This window comes from Anabrus simplex, chromosome 1 (assembly GCF_040414725.1).
Source record: "Anabrus simplex isolate iqAnaSimp1 chromosome 1, ASM4041472v1, whole genome shotgun sequence".
NCBI classification, from domain to species: Eukaryota; Metazoa; Arthropoda; class Insecta; order Orthoptera; family Tettigoniidae; genus Anabrus; species Anabrus simplex.
This window is the reverse complement of record NC_090265.1, coordinates 880587389-880605931: the sequence shown is the minus strand read 5'-3', so window position 1 is coordinate 880605931 and position 18543 is coordinate 880587389. Positions and strand designations below refer to the sequence as shown.

The 18543-nt window shown below is 37.7% G+C and overlaps 1 protein-coding gene across 1 annotated transcript in view; it reads right to left on the bottom strand.

Annotated features, from left to right (window-relative positions):
- Positions 1-18543, bottom strand: part of LOC136857387 (nose resistant to fluoxetine protein 6) — a 276314-nt gene that overhangs the window by 25709 nt on the left and 232062 nt on the right. Inside the window, exons 8-10 of the mRNA XM_068225046.1 lie at positions 10099-10292; positions 9854-9995; positions 2164-2353 (exon numbers count right to left, since the gene is read on the bottom strand). Of these exons, the coding sequence (XP_068081147.1) occupies positions 2164-2353; positions 9854-9995; positions 10099-10292 (526 nt within the window). The remainder of the gene's footprint in view (positions 1-2163; positions 2354-9853; positions 9996-10098; positions 10293-18543) is intronic.

The window sequence follows — 18543 nt, the reverse complement described above, 5'->3', positions numbered from 1 at the left end:
GAATTTCTTAAAAGTCTTAGGAATTCTTCTTCTTGCTGCGATAAGAAGGCCTGTTACCTTTACTGTTCACGTAGCAATGGGTGGCCTCACTCGCCACTCACAAGATACTAGGCGACCAGAAAAGGCTGAACTCATTCAGCTTATCCATAGCCATGGCTTACCACATTACCCTGGTCCTTTGGTGAGAACAAAACACTGTTTGCTTGCTAGGTAGGGCTTCAGTACACAAATTCTCTGTGCACGCCTTTCAGTCGTATATTAAATTCAAATATGATATTTACTTCTATTTCTTCACAATATTTTTGGAAATGCTCAGCTTACCCTGTCTACTCTTAGCCTTTGCTACTGAATCATCAAACCTGAGCTCAATGTGTTTGGATATTTCAAGAAAATGACTAGCTTAGTTTCCGTTAGCAAGTTTATATTATAGAGGATCAACCTGAACACTCAGTCAACTATTTGAAATATACATACTTTCAAAAATTGGGGGTGAGAGAAAAATTTAAAGATCCTGAAAAGTGATCAGAAATTTTACAAATTTTCTGTGCTTTATTATGGTAATATATCATTATACATAAATACAGAGTGAGTCATCTAAAATGTCCTCAAATAACTCATAAACCATTAAAGATATTAAAAAACCTGTGCAAATTTATTTCAGGATGTCAAAATATGCTGAGATACCAGTACTGATTTTGTAGTTTTAAATGGAGTTATACTGTTTTCTACACCTAACAGTGATCAAATTCAGAGGGGTGATTATTTTCAAAATCCAACAAATGCTTTTTGAGAAAATGGAATGTCTTCAAATGTACTTTATTCGCCAGTCATAGGGCCTATTCGAATGTATCACTAACCAGGCACTGCATGCAGAAGTGGTGGTGGTTATTGTTTCAAGAGGAAGTACAACTACTGCATACAGAGTTCTTCACCTTCTTCTGATAGCTGTATATTCATTGTACTTTGCCCATAAATGCACCGTGATGATACCACATAATTTTAAACTCTCATGTATCGCTGTACCTAATGAGTAAAGGAAAAATAGATATGCAATGACTTTTATATATTTAATAATTGCACAAAATTTTGCATTATCATTTTTAAAATTCACAAATACTTTTTGTATGTAATTTACATCTTAGAGTGTAATAGCATTCCATTGTCCATTACAAAGTTCACATACACAATCACTGTTAGGAGTGTAGTACTCCTTATTCATGCACAATTTATTGTGGAAGCCATGCACCGCCATTCTAGACACAACATGTCATAATTTCTGGTTTGCTTATCTCCATTCTGTAGATATTACTGCTTCGATTATATAAAAATCTTTCCATATTTGATCTTTTTTCTCCTGTCTGTTCTGTAAAGCATCTTCTTCACTGCAAGCATCATTGGTAACAAGTGTTTCGAAATTATATCTTCCAATAAGAAAGTTTCTTTCGTCATAACATAAGTCAGACAGGATGGGATGTATTTTGACATACCCATAGTTTTTTCAAGAATCTGGCTTTAAGAGCTTCAGTATTTTCCAATTGTTTTACAGTCAGATGTTCCCACATTATCTCAATTCTGTATGTTAACATGGGTAGTATTTTTGCATCAAACAACTGCAGAGCAGTTTCCAGTGAGAGAAGTTGAATATTTTTAAGTTATACGACTTTTATGGGATAACATTAATTTGAACAGCACGACCGACGGATGGTGAATAAAGTATGTCTAAAAACGTCCTTTTTTTCTTTTCTTTTTTTTTTCAAGAAGTACTTATTGGATTCTCAAAATAACCACAATGTTCAGTGCTCACATCTCTAATGCTAGATGTAGATAACAGTATAATTCAACTTAAGCATATAAAGTTAAAGTGTCTCTGTAGATACTGACATCCTGAAATAGCACTTTAAGTTTGCTTATGAACCCCTTGGTAACATCACTGAAAGTGAAAACAAATTTCTGATACCTTTAATGGTTAAAGAGCTATTTGAGGTGAACAATTTAGCTAACTCATTCTGTATACTCTCCCAATACTTGTTTAAGTGATTAAGGCTGATACATCTCTACATATTTTCTGACATATGCCAATTAATTAATACAGAACATACATTGTTCAATTCAATATTAATAATTTCTTTGAATATTAAACATTTGTATAATTCTTCTACTTACTCATATGACCAAATGTAACACTGAAGAAGATAGCGCTGGCAACAAGCGCAATTGAGATATGATGTAAGGAACCGTACAGTCCAGATTCTATTGCATTGTATTGCCTATCTGGGATGAAGAACACATAACAGGACAGTATCACAAATATTCCCACCAACCATGCTCCATAAAAAATGATGTATGATGTAATCTGTAAGAAAGAAGATTATAAAATATTGATAGATTTGGGATGTTAGTCATACTAAGGATGTTACAAGAACAGTGAATACATATTTAAGAAACAGTAATGAATTGAAAAAAAAACTGACAAAATTTCACAACAAAAATGGAGTTCAAGAATTTGGGTATTTTAATTTTCAAATGTTTAACAGAAAGATATGAGCTATTTTTACAATACTTCACAAGTGCACAACAAAGCAATGCTGCTCTAAATTTAATAATAATAATAATAATAATAATAATAATAATAATAATAATAATAATAATAATAATAATAATAATAATAATAACGTTATTGGTTTTACAGTTTTCAGAGGTACCAAGTTGCCATAATTTTGTCCCACAGGAGGTCTTTCATGCACCAGTAAATCTATCAACACCTATGAGCACCTTCAAATACCACTGGGCAGAGCCAGGATCAAACCTGCCACCCTAGGCTCAGAAGCCCAGTGCTCTACTCTCTGAGCAAGTCAGCCTGGCTTTAGATGAGATATTCACAGTTTGTAATTTTCAGGGTTTATGCCACTGGAATTGCTTGAAACTGAATACCTATTGTTTTCATATAATTGTAGCAGTAATACAATCTAGCAGAAATGAGTGCGAGCCAAAGAGAGAGAGCACATCTCGGTTAACAACAGTCAGTGCAATTTACCAAATTTATGGCTTAGGACATGGTAGGTCACTGCAATTAGTTTTTTTCCAGCTTGGTGATATTAGGGGGTTCCAAGGTCAAGGGAATCTTTCACTTCCACCTCTCTTCATGTCTCCCTTTTCTAGTTTTTTTTTTTTTTTTAGGGGGGGGTTCAAATTCTCATTTTGATGGTTATGTTAATTATCTCCCTGATAAATATGGGCTGATGATCATGTGGTTCCTATAACAGATTATTTGCCCCAATTTTTCCTCTTGAATTCCAACTTCAACTTCACATTGTGATATTAAGACCACCATGGTCATTCTCAGATTATCGAAAATGAAGGATCATCACATGGGCGCCCGTAGAATCTTTTCCGGGGGGGGGGGGGGCACATTAACAATTTTCTTGAATATAAAAACCAATATAACGTCAGCAACATTAAATTGTTTACAGAAATTTCTGATTATAAAAGATGCTAGATGACTGTCAGTAAGTTCAGTTTATGAAATAATCTAGTATGATATTAAACCAATTGAACATCAACCTTTCTAGAATTCCAAGGGGGGGGGGTCCCCCCCCCCCCCCTTGCCGGTGCCCATGGATCAGCACTTGACAGCTATTTTAAATTTGGATAAACTTCTCTCTGCTTCCACGGATGTAATGGGAGTATATTTGAAAATCAGTATGCCACAGTCTGTTAATCCTTTCCCCATTATGGACGACTAGGGAGTTTAATCCAATTTGATGACCTTGTCTTAAAAAAAAAAGAATATTCTTAAGATTTAAGCCAAGAATATGGTGGTCATGCAGCGAGATCTTTGCCATACGACAGGTGATCTCATAAGGCTTCAGATTTCTTCTACTAGAATAGCTCAATTTGAAAGTATTCCTTACAAGTTAAAGTTTTTAAATGTTCTGATGTGGATTTATACCAATCCTATTTCTGAGGCTAGAATTTTGATATTCCCAGTCAACACACTGAAACTACCAGATTCCAACACTGCCTGCAACATTTTCAAGTATCTTCATTCATATTTAACATTGCAGAAAGACTGTTTGCAAGAAGTGTTAAACTACCTCATTAAATATGTGTATATTTGTTCTCCAGTACTTTCTCCACAGTTCATAAAGGAACTTCCATTTTAAATATGGACGGCAACAATGATTCTTATTCCATACGAGACGTTATGGCAGGCATGTTATATTTCAATTTTAACACTGAAGACAACAAAAGTTTTTGCAAGAAGTGAGGTCATTTTGTGTAAATAATGTATATATATTTATAAATATTTTGCGTTTCTCAAATAATCCTTAAAAAGACATTGGGTTCTTCCATTTGTTTCAATTTCTGAATAATGAGTTTTATAACCTACCACGTGATTTTTTGGCTGATGAAGTCTCAAGTAGAGATGAAACATGTCCCTAATATTTAATATGTTTTTTAATTAAATAGTTTTTCACTTGTAAAGTGATGTGTATTAATTGGGTGGAGCAAAATCTAACACTGTTTCTTAGTTTTTACATACTGCTTAGTTGAACTACTCTTCTCCTTACTCCCAAGTCTTTTCAGCCTAAAGTTTGCAACATTTTCATAACACTACTCTTTCGTCTGAAATCACCCTGAACAAATCGTGCTGCTTTCCTTAGGATCTTTTCCAGTACTCAGTTCAAGTAATGCTGGTGAGGGTCCCATTCACTAGAACCATAATTGGGATCTTACCAATTATGTATACACCCTCTCCTTTAAATTGTTTCTACAACCCCTAAATACCTTCATAACTATATAGAGAGATACTGTATATAACTTTTATTTACAATCCAATTTATGTGATTGCCCTAATGAAAATTTTTCCTATGTACTTACATAGTGATCCATATGAGTTACTGTCACCCAGCTCTGTATTTAGGTAATATGTTACACACATGGGCCCAAAATATTTTTGCGCCCCCAACAACTAATTTAATTTATGCTAATCTGAAAAAAACATTAGTAGCAAAACTGTAAAAAAAAAAAGTTATTTTAAGATATTGTTTAAAGAAGGAATCTGCAAAGAGGGAAAATAATGCAAACAAGTGCACTGAAGTATGGTAACTAACCTTGAATTCAGAGTAGAATTATTGATTACAATGCATTCTAAATTCAAGATAGAAACACCAAACATATAATGATCAGTACTCACCCCCAAAAAGAAGGATAATTTAGTAGTAGCAACAAAATGAATGAGTGATGCAACAAAAAATAACAGTAATTGAATGGTTTTCTTCTTGCCTTGATACTGTATTAGAAAACAGATTTATCACATTATCAAAGTCCAAATTTACAGTTACATTATTTTCTATTACTAGCACAACCAGATGACTCAAATACTTCTGCACGCAAGTAGATCTTAACTCTCCCAAGAACTGAGAATGGTCATTTAGCAAAACAGTTTGTTGCTGGTGTGCTCCAATAAATCTGAAGAGCGATTCTGATATTTGGATAAACATCGAAGCAATATATATCTCTTAGCATTTTATTTTAACAGAGGTAACAAGGGACAGGTTTCATCACCAGAACTCGAAAAGGTTTTGATATGGAAAAATTATTTTCCAAAAGATTTCTCTAAATCCTCTGGGTAAAGACACTGCAGCTAATTTGCACAGTTGTAGATTTCATCAGGGTCAATTTTTATCAACTTGGATAAGAATGAGAACTTCTCAGAAAACTCCTCCTATACACCAAGTTGCCTCTTGAGCTCTGTGGTCAATCTGTCCAATATAATTTTATTTTTATTTTTTATTTTTCAGTATGACACCATCAGGTTCACAAACCACAGTTTCATTTTTCTGATTCAGAATCATTCATTTCATTTTCACCACAGTCACTGTTGCATTGTCCGGCTCCAGGGCTAAATGGCTAGCATGCTGGCCTTTGGTCACAGGGGTCCCAGGTTTGATTCCCGGCCGGGTCAGGAATTTTAACCATCATTGGTTAATTTCGCTGGCACGAGGGCTGGGTGTATGTCTCATCTTCATCATAATTTTATCCTCATCACGACACACAGGTCGCCTACGGGAGTCAAATCAAAAGACCTGGACTTGGTGAGCTGAACATGTTCTCGGACACCCCTGGTGCTAAAAGCCATACGCTACTTCCATTTCACTGCTGCATTGTGTATCACTTGTAGGTTTCTTCTACACACAGAGCTAAAAAGCTGTTACACATGAAACTGTACAGGTTTACACGGACCAATTGTTTAAAACCTGCTGATCCAGCTACAAGAGTGAGATATTGTGAGTGGTATCTTGTATCAATGAATGATTGTTCGTTCAACTCACAGCTTGTGTTCTTTTAGGATGAGGCCTGGTTTCACGTTAATGATTGTGTGAACAGTCATAATTCTCGCTATTGGTGTGCAGAAAATCCTAATGGCATTTATGATGTCCCTCATTATAAAGGATGACACTTCTAGCATCTTTTATAAGGTAAGATTTCATATAAGATTGAATACACTGTGTGCTTGGTCAAGTTTATAAGAGACACCCTGTATAAGAAAATTCAGACATCCAATAATACTGTCTTGCAAGAACCCTCTCTTAATCATTACAGGATCAGATAATGCTTTACGTACCATGGTACTCTAATTCTCTGAGTTCTGTTTTCTAGAGATTAAGCCACCCATTAAGTCACTCTTTTACCAAGTCCAATTGCCCTCATTTTGGGGCTACTACAATTCTCCATTCATTATGTATAGCTCCTTCATACAAACACATATCAAATGCATACTTCAGATATGGTACTCTATCCCAACCCACAGCCTTTGGTATATCTCCAGAAACATATATTCCAGCTGCTTTTCTAGTTTTCAACTTCTATATCTTTTTGTAAATAGCTTTGTTATTATAGGTAAATTTCAGTATTTTACTCATTTTAGTCACCGTGTCTATATGGACATTATCCTTATATCCAACAATTTTTATGGTACTGCTGACTAAAAAATAATGCCTTCTGTAAATATTCCCATATAATTCCCCTTCATCATTTATGATTCCTGGAATGCCCTTCTTGGCACCTGTTTCTGCACTAAAGTATCTATACATCCTTTTCCATTAATCTCTTAAATTCATATGACTGCCAGCAGCGAGTCTAGGGGTTTGTCCTGACATATTGTCCTTTAAAGTTTATATTTTCATTGTAAATACAGCAGAACTTTGTTATAGCGACACTTCATCTGTATTGTCAGGTATTCTGTGGTACCAACGTAATCCTCATAACATAACAAACGTACTGTATGCATTTACCTCATATATAACATTAATTTAAACATCATTATGGATTAGGATTTTCAACATGCAGGAATTTGATCAACTGAAGAAGTAAATTTTGCTGATGTCAATGACAATAATGGCAATTTACTGTTATCTGAATTACTACAAAAAATAGACTGCGGTATTCTGAATCAATTAATTAAAGAAGAAATCATCACCTGAATGCATATTAGCATAGTTTAGTTCTTGCTATAGTCTGTCAATGTCATTACTTTTTGTGGCACACTGCTAGGTGGCAATGGTCACATGTTTGGTTGCACAACTCACACACACACAACTATTGCTGGAACTGTGGTACGATTTGTCCATACATATCTTGTGATGGAAGTTGTGAATGGCAAAATGTGTCACAAACTGTCTTCATTCTTGATTTTCCTTCATCAAGTTTCTTTCAATCATGGCACTCATAGCAAAGAAGTCTAGTTCTATCTCTTTCCTCTCAGCCTTACTTCTCCAAGTGCTTGTGTACTATTCTTTAGATGGCATAAACAGTCATATTATGAGGTCTTCAGTGTAGGACTCCTTAGCGAGTTTGTAGATCATCCTTGATGACACTGTCTTCCCAACTCTCATAGCATATTAAAAAAATAAGCTCGCTTTCTTATTCTGAATCAATGTAACTGTGAAACGTATGCAAAAATAGACAATGGCCTAGTTACAACAGAGGCACAAATGGATGAATTGTAAGTGAAATGGAATAAGGACCAAAAGAGGAGGAGGAAGAAGAAAAGTCTATCCCAACAGTGAGTGACGCTTTAGAAGCCAAAGGAGTTGTGAACATATTCTATGAAACTAGGGGAAGGTGCAGCGAAATTGTGACGAACTGTGAGTGTGGAACGTAATTTAGAATGTATGAATTGGGAAAGCAGAAGATACACAAAAATTACTCATTATTATCCCTAAATGAAGAAGCTTGCTGAGTGCTGTATATATTGTACTGTACAGTAGCTATAAGTTTAACTGTATGAAGTAAAAACTTGTAATGAAATGTAATACTGTACTTTATCTTGTACATAGTTCAATTTTTCACTTCAGTATTAGGCTTAAAAGTAAATATGTACGATCTCAAATAAGCTTAATTAAGTTTGTTTCTATATCATTTTCCAGCTCACTCAAGTGATAGCATAAATTTTGTTTACAGCAACACTTGTTTATGACACAATTTATCAGGTTCCTTGGATGCTGTTATAATAAAGTTCTACTGTATGTGTATAGTTAAGACATATTTTACCCATGTCTGTATTTAAACCATATTGTAATCCCCCTGTATGAAACTCCATGAGCCACCACTTCAAACAATTGTGCCATTGAGGTAAGAAACTAGCTAAACTTGTTTAATTTAATTTTGACTTTGGAAACCTCTCTTAAGAGGATTTAAAATGTACCATATTGTTGCAGTTTTCATATAATTCAGGCTTCTTTCTCTGTAGTGTGCTTACATGTGTCATCATACAAGTAAACACTTAGGCTTCAGCCACAGTGCAAGCAGCGAGCGAAACGTTGCGTTGTGTGGTAGCATAGACAAAACTCAAACCTGCTTTACCAAGTGCATGTGGCCATAGTGCCAGCGGCACGTCATTTTGGAAGGGAAGTTGGTTCAAGGACAACGCTAGCCGCTCACTCCTGTTTGAGATTTCAGCTGTGCCGTTTGCAATGACTGTTAGTAAATTAACAAGAGAAAAGATGAAAATGCTAATTTCTGAAGTTCAAAACCGAACTTTCCTATGGAACGACGGAGAGAAGAACTTCGAAAACCTAATAGTGACAAGGGAAGCCTGGAAAGAGATTGGAATGATTTTAAATATACCAGATACATTCAGTTTAAAATCAATCATGGTTATGGACATTAACAATATTGTCTTTAACGCATATTATTATTATTATTATTATTATTATTATTATTATTATTATTATTATTATTATTATTATTATTATGATTATTATTATTATTATTATTATTATTATTATTATTATTATTATTATTATTATTATTATTATTATTATTATTATTATTATTATTATTATTATTATTATTATTATTATTATTATTAACCTTTGTAATATACTGCTGAGATGAAAACTTGTGTTCAGCAAAACATCTGACTTTTATGGGTCTCTGGAAGTTGGTAACTTGCTTCTGTAGCCACACCTTAAGTTTTAGTAAGAAGTCAAAAGTTTGAATGGACATACAAGTATATTTGAAAAATCTTATCAGGAACTCAATTCAGTTCTTCATATAAATGATGAAATTCCCCATGCATTTCATGTTATTTATTTACTGGATGATCATGAAATTCTTTCCTAGTCCTACGTCGAATTCTTCAAATCTAAAAGCAGAGACAAAAGAGAAAACTTTGAAACTGCCATTATCTAATCACCACGCACAGGCGAGACACTGCGCCGCTTACTGACTCGCTAGATGCCCACACAGACGCTCTCTCCTCCCCGCTCTTCAACTTTTAGATAGCGGGAACACTCTGCTCACTGCCTGCACTGTGGCTGAAGCCTAACACTTCAAGTTATATTACCTTAGACAGTCGAAATGTTGAATTGCGAGACTTGAAAAGTAGAATTCCTGTAATTGTTCCTACTAGATAAGGAGCTGCTCTGTTGTGTGTCTTTACATATATCATTCGGAATACCTTGTTATTGCGAATGTCAGGTCCAAAACTGGAAAAGATAAACAATCAAGACTTAAGTTATGTTCAGTCATTTATACTAAATTATGTAAATCCATGATCAATTATTGTGTTTCTCATTCATGATTACTTACTCTGGAAAGGGTTTAATAATTGGGTCTAGTTGGTACCACCAAATGTTGAAGAATGGTATTAAGACTGAAAGAATGACAGCAAATCCAAACATGATCCATCCTAATTTTGGCCGGTATGACAGCAGCATTGTCAGCAAAAGGCAGATGATGAACATGTGGAAGTGTGTAGCAAGGTACCATGAAGGGAAGAGACACTGAAATAGAATAATATTTAGTAACAACATTTTTATCAATTTTTGTGACAATAATGTTAATAATATGATTTATTCATTTTGGTGATACAGAGCAGGTGCCCGTTATGGATACTAACTTCAAATGGAAATTCTAAGTTCCCATGGAGGGAATTAGATATTTTTCCACCAATAGAGCATATCAAAATCAGATCAAAAATTAGATGTAAGGCTTTTCAGGCGTTTGCTCTATTAACCAGCATTTCGTCTTAGGTCTGACACTAGACTCTTCAGAGTGGGATATGTCAGTCCCTACCCACTGATGCTGGGGTGTATGCAGATGAAGCGAAGCGAAAGAGGTTATTTCGTTCCTGCCACGACAGCTGCTGAACGAGCAGCTCTTTGGCCATCGGAAAAGAAATAATGATAAGAAACAAGAAACACACAGGAAGTATGTATCGTACATAAATAAAGAAAATACATGATGTGGACGTAAGGGCACGGTCACAACAAGGCGGAGCCCAGGGGAGACTGGCAGAGCACCCCGCACAAGCCAGCCCCCACAAATACTAGGGGGAGAAAGAGAGGCGATTTATTTCTCAGCAACGCAGTGTATCTTGGGCACGCATGTCAGAAAAGAGAATACAAAGAGATACATAAGCACAGTACATTTACATCAAATGAGGTGAAAGAAGAGGGGGTTGTGGAAGGAAGTTTAAGTACGGAGTAGGATAGCACTGTAACAGTAGGTAGTAGAGGGTAGTGGTCATATTGGTAACGGATGTGGCATATAAACGAAGGAGGTCCAAGATCTGGAGAGGTGGTAAGATGAAAGTTGGTTGTGGAGCGGGGAGGTTGACAGGAGGCAGCGGTGGGGTGGGTGGCGGGACAGATGTCGAGCGAGTAGATAAAAGGGGAGAGGACGGGGAGATGGTACGAGGGGAGGAGCGAGAAGGCTCCACTCGATACGCTCTCCAACGAAAATGGATGCCAGTAGCAATGAGGTGGTCGATATCTGCATCTGATGAAAGTTGGAGGCGCATCATGAAAGTCGGGCCATCGTCATTAAAGATGCGAATCGCCCAGCGAGCTGGGACTCCTGTCCGTTGCAGTTCTTGAAGGAGATCTCGTTCTGTGATGGCAGGATCAAGCCCACGGATGACACAGCTCGGAGGGTGAGTCACTTGACGTGCTGGAGTGGTAACATCTGCACTGCCAGAGGAAACCGGTGGAGCTGCAACGGTGTTATCCATGTGGGAAGGAGGGGGCAACATAGAACGGGGGAAGGAGTGATCCAAGGCGGGGTCAGCGTCGCGGGTAACACTATTTGAAGAAGGGAACTGTTGGTGAGCAGGAGCATCGGCTGTGCGGTCAGCGACGACAACCTCAACAGAGGGGTCAGGAGGCAAATTGTGACGGGATACGGTGGTGAGTGGGACAGACATAATAGGAGTAGAATGACTTGTTGTGGGAATGGCGGTAGAAGTAGTCAAAGTAAGAGAAGCAGTTGTCATGGAGGGGGTGGTAGTAGGAGTGGTAGTAGTAGTGGTAGTGGGAGCAGAGGACTGCACTGATTTAAGCGGGAAACGGGATTGAATGGTGATAGGAGAATCGGGAAGATGACGCAAGTCTCGTAAAAGATTCTCAGGAGCAGGAACCACTTCATGCTTATGAGTCTTGAGAAAGATGCCATTGGATATCAAACAGGTCGATTCGTGCAAGTTTCTGTAGAGGAGTAAGACGTCCGGTGAAGTTTGACCTGAAAGACGGTCTTGAAGCCGGATAACTTCCGAAAGCGTCGAGAAGGGAGGCTCATTAGGGCCACCAGCAATTCTCTGGTAAATGTAGGAATCAGAGATGGATACGTCCACACCCTTAATAATACATGCATACATGATGAGCAGGGAGGCGACAGCCAACGAGGCGTCTGCTTGGTTATTATTGATTGGCCCGGCTGAGGCAACGATGAGTAAAGAGCCACCCAGCCGCAAAAATGAAGGGGCGTGACGAAGTGTAATGAGAGGATATATGCAGGTGAACTTATCAGAAGCCTTTTATGAGGCACAGTCTGATAACTGCATACGGGAGATAAGGAAGATTTACAGTAATAATATCTTTATATCTTAAGATTTTACACCTCATATGTCAAGTCATTGCTTTAGGTTTTTTCTCTAGTGTTTATAACTGTGCTGTTTTCCATGGTTATGGGAGAAAGACTTTATCTGGCTAAGCTGGATCCATGTTGCAGACATTGGGACATATGCAACCTAAGTACTGTAGCATACATTCCAGTCTTGCTAGATTGGAGGTTTGTCCTGGGTGGAATTTCTTCAACTCATTCTAGGCAGAATGTTAGGATTTGAACCTTCAACAAACATGTACATAATGTATAAACCGTCCACTCCAGGAAAATGCCAGGATGGTGCCTATTGCAAACCGTTCTTTAATCTATACAATCATATGTCAGATATGTTCCAACATCACAATCTTCTGTTGTGCTCATGTGTCAGAACTCTTCCAACATACATTTATTCTAAGAATAGCATGCATTAACAGAAGCATTTCAGCTTTTAGTTGCTCTTGGGTATGATTACATCTATAAATTAACAGTTTGTGGTCTTTAGAATAGATTTCTCCTTTCAAGAGGAGGAGCTACTGAACAGAAAACTATACTTCATACAAGTGCACACTCTTAGAGTGGACTGTGCTGAGCAGTGTAATAACTGTCAGAACAAAGAAATCCATCTGTGGGTTGAAGCGGTAGAATATATCCATGGTATCCTTTGCCTATCGTAAGACATGACTAGAAGGGGCTTCTCAACTTGGGACCATGAATTGGCAACCTTGAGGCAAGTGGCGGCTGGTGCAGAAAATCAGTTGTGTGCTTTAACCCATCCCCCCTTCAAAATTTAAAAATATGTAGAAATATATGCAGTTTTGAAAAGGCTCTCCACTCTGTTTTCCATACTGAACAAATACGCAAACAATTCCAACTCATATACACACTCCTCATACAAAACTAATTAAACACACAATAACACCTGCAATGAAAAAAACAATCACAAAATCAGAAACACTTGGTGTGAGCGCACAAAAACAGAACTTCTCAATGTTACCAAAATCATTGAAATAAAACCAGCAACATTGTAATGCAAAATTACGTGTTATGTTGTTATAGTGAAATTTATAAACTAGACATTTTGTAATTGAAGAAAACCACAATATCATGTCTTTATTTTGACAACATAAAAAGTACAATTTTTATAGTTGTATAGTATTAAAAGACCTGGGGGAACAGCTGATGGCTTCCTCTACAGTATTTTGTTTTCCCGTTTGCTTTGAGCGATCCCCTCTTAAATACTACCGCTGAGTCAAGAGGGTGCCACCTGCCACATTCTCATTTTGGTCAAAATGCAAGGGTGGCTAGTGCTGCCTGTGGTCGAACGAAGATTCACTGTGAAGTGATGTCTTGGCGGTCTTGGCTGGTTGTTTCCACAGCACATCGGAAAAGTTCGGCATGCATGCGCAAAATGCAGAGTTCCTGCTTTTTGGCAAAAAGCTTACAAATTATCTCTGAGCTGTGATCTGCACAGCATCAGCATGGAGCGCACGACTAGGTACCTGGTTGTGAGGGGAGTCGAATAATTTCCTATTCTTTGGCTGACGTCTTTTTCAATGCATTGTATTTGATTGTAGATAATATTTTTAAAGTAATATATTTTTCAAATAGACAATGTGCTGCAGCACTTCAGCACATAAGGTACGGCTACCCCTACTCGGGGCCCCCCGCCAAGTCTCTCATGGCTTCCACTTACTTGTGCCAGTTCTCCCTTGGTCAACCCTTTTTCTCTTTTGACTTCAATGGTATTAAATTTATGTAGCCTAGGGAGTCTTTCATTGTCATGCCGTTCATGGTCCTGCTTTTTCTTTTGCCAATTTCATTTTTCAAAGCGTCAGGCCTCTTCCTTTTTCTCTTCTGATTAATGTCAAGAGAGGATGGTTACCTAATTATATTTTCTTGTTAAACAGTAATAACCAAGAGAAACAAAGAGAAACTTCCTTCTTCTCCAAACCATTTTCAATGGAAGTAGGCCTTAATCGAGGTACTTGTTATGAGATATGCTATACTGGTACCAAGAGTTGAAGGAAATAAGAGAAACCTACAAAATTCTGAATTCTGAACATTCATGTTATCATGCAAACTGCACTATTTCAGGCTGAGGAGAAATGAATATAGAAGAACTGGGAATGAAGAGGAGAGAGTCAATGTATTTGAAGACCACAGTGTATGAAGAGGTGGTGAATTATCTACTATAATCGTTCACGACATCGTCATATGTATATAGAGACATCCTGCATAGAGAATATGCTGTTTTCCGCGCAGTTCTATGTTAAACAGCCGCCAAACGAGGATATTCTTGATGGTTCCGGGACTCAAGCTGCTCGCCGTAGATTCGCGCGCCCCTCCTCTCGTTGCGCGCAATTAGGAAAAAGAAGGAGTCCAAGCACTTTTACGATGAGTTCGCTCTTTCTCTGAGCGAAGGAGCTTGAACGAGACAAGTGTCACATGACTGAGAAGTGAGGTCACGAAACAGCCTGAAAGAAGTCGTCTCTACATATGAGACAATATCACCCCAAGTATTCCCCTAAATATCTAGTGGTACCAATGCATAGCTTTCAACTGTTTCGAAATATTTGATGGATAATTTGGAGTTACGACTTCGATGAATGAGGATATTTTATGCGGATTTATCATGCCGAGAACCATTCTACATAATAAGAATAATAGGAAGTACGCAGATAGTTGCTGGCATGAGGAGAGTGAAACCAGATGTTCGATTCTGACAGGACCAGGAAAACTTAAAAATCCCAGGAGTCAGGTTCTGTCCACTGAGAATTGATACTGACGCTTTGATGATTACCCGTGAAGGACTCAGAACGAAAGTTGATCAGTGGAAAGAAGGATGTACAGGCTTCAATTTGATATGAAATTCAACTTTTAAATCTACCTTTCAACGGACCGTTGTTGGAAAAGGGGGCATGGTCTGACTCCCTCACCGAGAAATAAGGCTTCTCACTATAAAGGCCGGGTGACGAGGCTGTAGTATACATAGTATATCCAGTGCATTCGGTCTAATCAGCAGACCCATTCTTTAGTAAACATTCAGTTTCAATATTCAGTATTTCACAGTGTGAAGGTTCTTATTGAACAGTATTGTGTAGTGGTAAATGACAACACATAGTGAGTGACAGTGCGCTGTGTACCAAATATTTGTTATGTCTTTAATCCACTTTGCTATGATCTGTATGTGATAAGATTTTATTTTGATTATGTGTCAGAGCGGCACGGGATTGTAAAAAAAAAGAGGTGGTCGATTGAAGTGAATTATTATGTGTGCAGTTATGAAATTGATCTGAGTGAGTATAGTGGATTGTGCCTAATTATACGAGTTATGTAAATGGTCGTATAAAGAAGGTTAAATGAAGGAAGTAATTCAATACAAGGATAGTTTGATTGCAGTGTTACAGTAAGGCTTGAACCTATAATAACAGTGAGCGGCTTATTAGCTATCATTTCAGTAGACCGGGCAGCACCCTCTGTATTCTCTCAAACGCAGTGAGTTGTGTATCATATCAATGATTAGTGAAATGGAGTGGGTCGACTAGTGACCAGTAATAAATAAAATATTAAGATCTAACATTCATATCCTGTGACGGTGACCAGCTAGTGTGTGGTGCTCCAAGATTAAAGTACTTATGGAGAATTGAAATATGCTAATGAAAGTGTCAATATCGGGCTACTGGACAAATCCGATGTAGGGCTAGGGTGCTTGAGTTTATGGGTATCCCTAAACATAACAGAGTTATAATGCATGACACAGTTAATGCATTTATGACAAATTAGTTCTTCCTCATTTGCATATTTGACCTCCGAGAGCGTCGGGTTTGAAGACGTCCTGTGAGCAGTCCGCCGTACAGTTACGCCAACGCAGCAGAAATATTCGAGAGCTTCTGATGCCAGACGAGGATTCAACCAACATGCAGGTGAATCGACAGAGGACGATTCTGGGGGCCACCGCAAGTGAAGACATGCTGATGGCAGCTTAAATCCATGGCTGTACTTCCTGAGGAAAGCTGATCGCAGATATCTGAGTGCTGAGTACATTTTGGACTTATTAACATGACAGTTAGGGTCACATTCATATATACAAGTAGCTTGCATGTAAATACTTTGAATATCATTTGACCATGATGATGTTTCAGAGGGAATGTAGTTATTTGTAAGATTTTTCTGTGGGATTCTCTTCGTGGTGTTGAACCACTTATTTCATTCATTATGGGGGAATATTGCATGGTAGTTATAAGGCCCTAGCATAACTTACAGGTGACGTGACGTAATGTAAAGGGATAAATTTTCCTAGTATGATCCAGTCGTCCTAAAGTTATAATTAAAAGCTATGATTCATCATAAAGAGTTTCTGATTATTCATTCTGGATGGCACGTCACATAGTGGTAGAAATTCCTCCTGTATAGATTTAAGACTGCAAACTTCAAGACAGCAAAAGGTCAACTGTGGGGGGTGTAAGTTAATTATGTAGATCGCGATTAACCATGATTTTTTTTCTGAAGATTAGGATCTTCTATTCAAATATGTATGTTCTTGGGATATGAGGAACGAGAGGACAGAACCTGATTTGTAAGTTCGTAACTTTGAAAGTACAGTGGCACTTAAATATGTGAATACCCCTGTTGCACATGTATATATATTTAAGGCGATGTAGGATGCCGCCTCTTGAATGAGATAATTGAGGCCAAATGTAGGCTCGTATACGATGTTATGCTGAGAATGTTAATGAGTCGAAGAAAGAGATTGTCTTTGTGATGATATGAATATTTAAGAATAGCAGGTAAAGTATGAGGCTTTGCTTTGTGGGGAAGAAAAAAAAAAAAAAGGGAACGAGGGGGCCGACCGGCCTGACAGTTTTATGAGGGAATGGTCAGGGGAGGCTCTAGTGAAGTTTGTTTGCCACTTTGTAAAAGGAGATACATTTAGTTCGTTCTTTCCTTCCCATAGTATAACGAAGACATGCATAAATCAAGAAATTGACATCGTCGTATAGATCCCAGATTTGGTAAATGAATGAAATCCTCCCACCTTTCTATTATTTTGTTTTATTAAAGTAAAAACCGCTATAGGGTTTTCAGGTTGTGACACCCCCTCATGTCGAATTGCCTGGGTTCAAGTCCCGGATTCTGGCAAAGATTGTTGTCCACCAGTGGCAAATGAGATGGATCATGCCAGATCCTGTTCTCTGCATGGAGATGCAATGCAGGGTGTTATGGTATTTCTTCTAGTGAGTGTTTATCATGTAAGATATTGGTTGTTGATTGCTATGTTTATTGTTTATAGAGACACCGTTGAATTGAAATGTCGTATGTTAATATTAGTGCATAGATAATCCCAGTGAAGCATACGTTATGAGCAAGTTAATACTCCGTATGATAAGTTAGACAAGGTCATTAACGTAGACAATGTGACATAACTATCATGTGTTTAAAATGCGGTCAGGAATTTTGTAGTAAACCTCAGCTAACATGATCTCAGGGCATCGTGATATATAAATTGAATGATAAATTGAGTGAAATAATTCATGCCGTAAAGGAGATATGCCTTTGTGAAAGATATGTATAAAATGTTTTAATATGCTATATGATATGGAGATATGCCTTTGTGAAAGCAAAAGCAAAGCAAAGTCACCTCCGACAGGCCATGAAGGCCCTTGGTGGAGTGGAAGGTAAAGGCTTCCACCATTGTTAACCTCGGCACGTGATGGGGTAGAGTGGTTAGCTCTACGCCCGGCCGCCTTTGCCCCCAGGAATTAACCTGGTACTCATTTTTGGTGTAGGCTGAGTGAACCTCAGGGCCATATGCACCTCCAGAAGTGCAAATCTCGTTTCTTAAATTTTACGACTTCCTGATGGGGATTCGAACCCACGTCCTTCCGGGTGAACCGAGCACGCCTTTACCGCCTCGGCCAGGCAGCCCCTCCTTTGTGAAAGATATGTATAAAATGTTTTAATATGCTATATGATAAGGTCTTCCGTGTGTTAAATAGTTATGGAAGGGGATGCCCTTTCACTGTATTTTCAATGATTTGAGGGTTGTGAAGTGATAGATGCGTATCTGAGATAGACAGAAAGAGACATCCAAAGCTCAAACCTAATTTATGAATCAAGGTATTGTATATATAAATATCTCGGCATATCTTTATG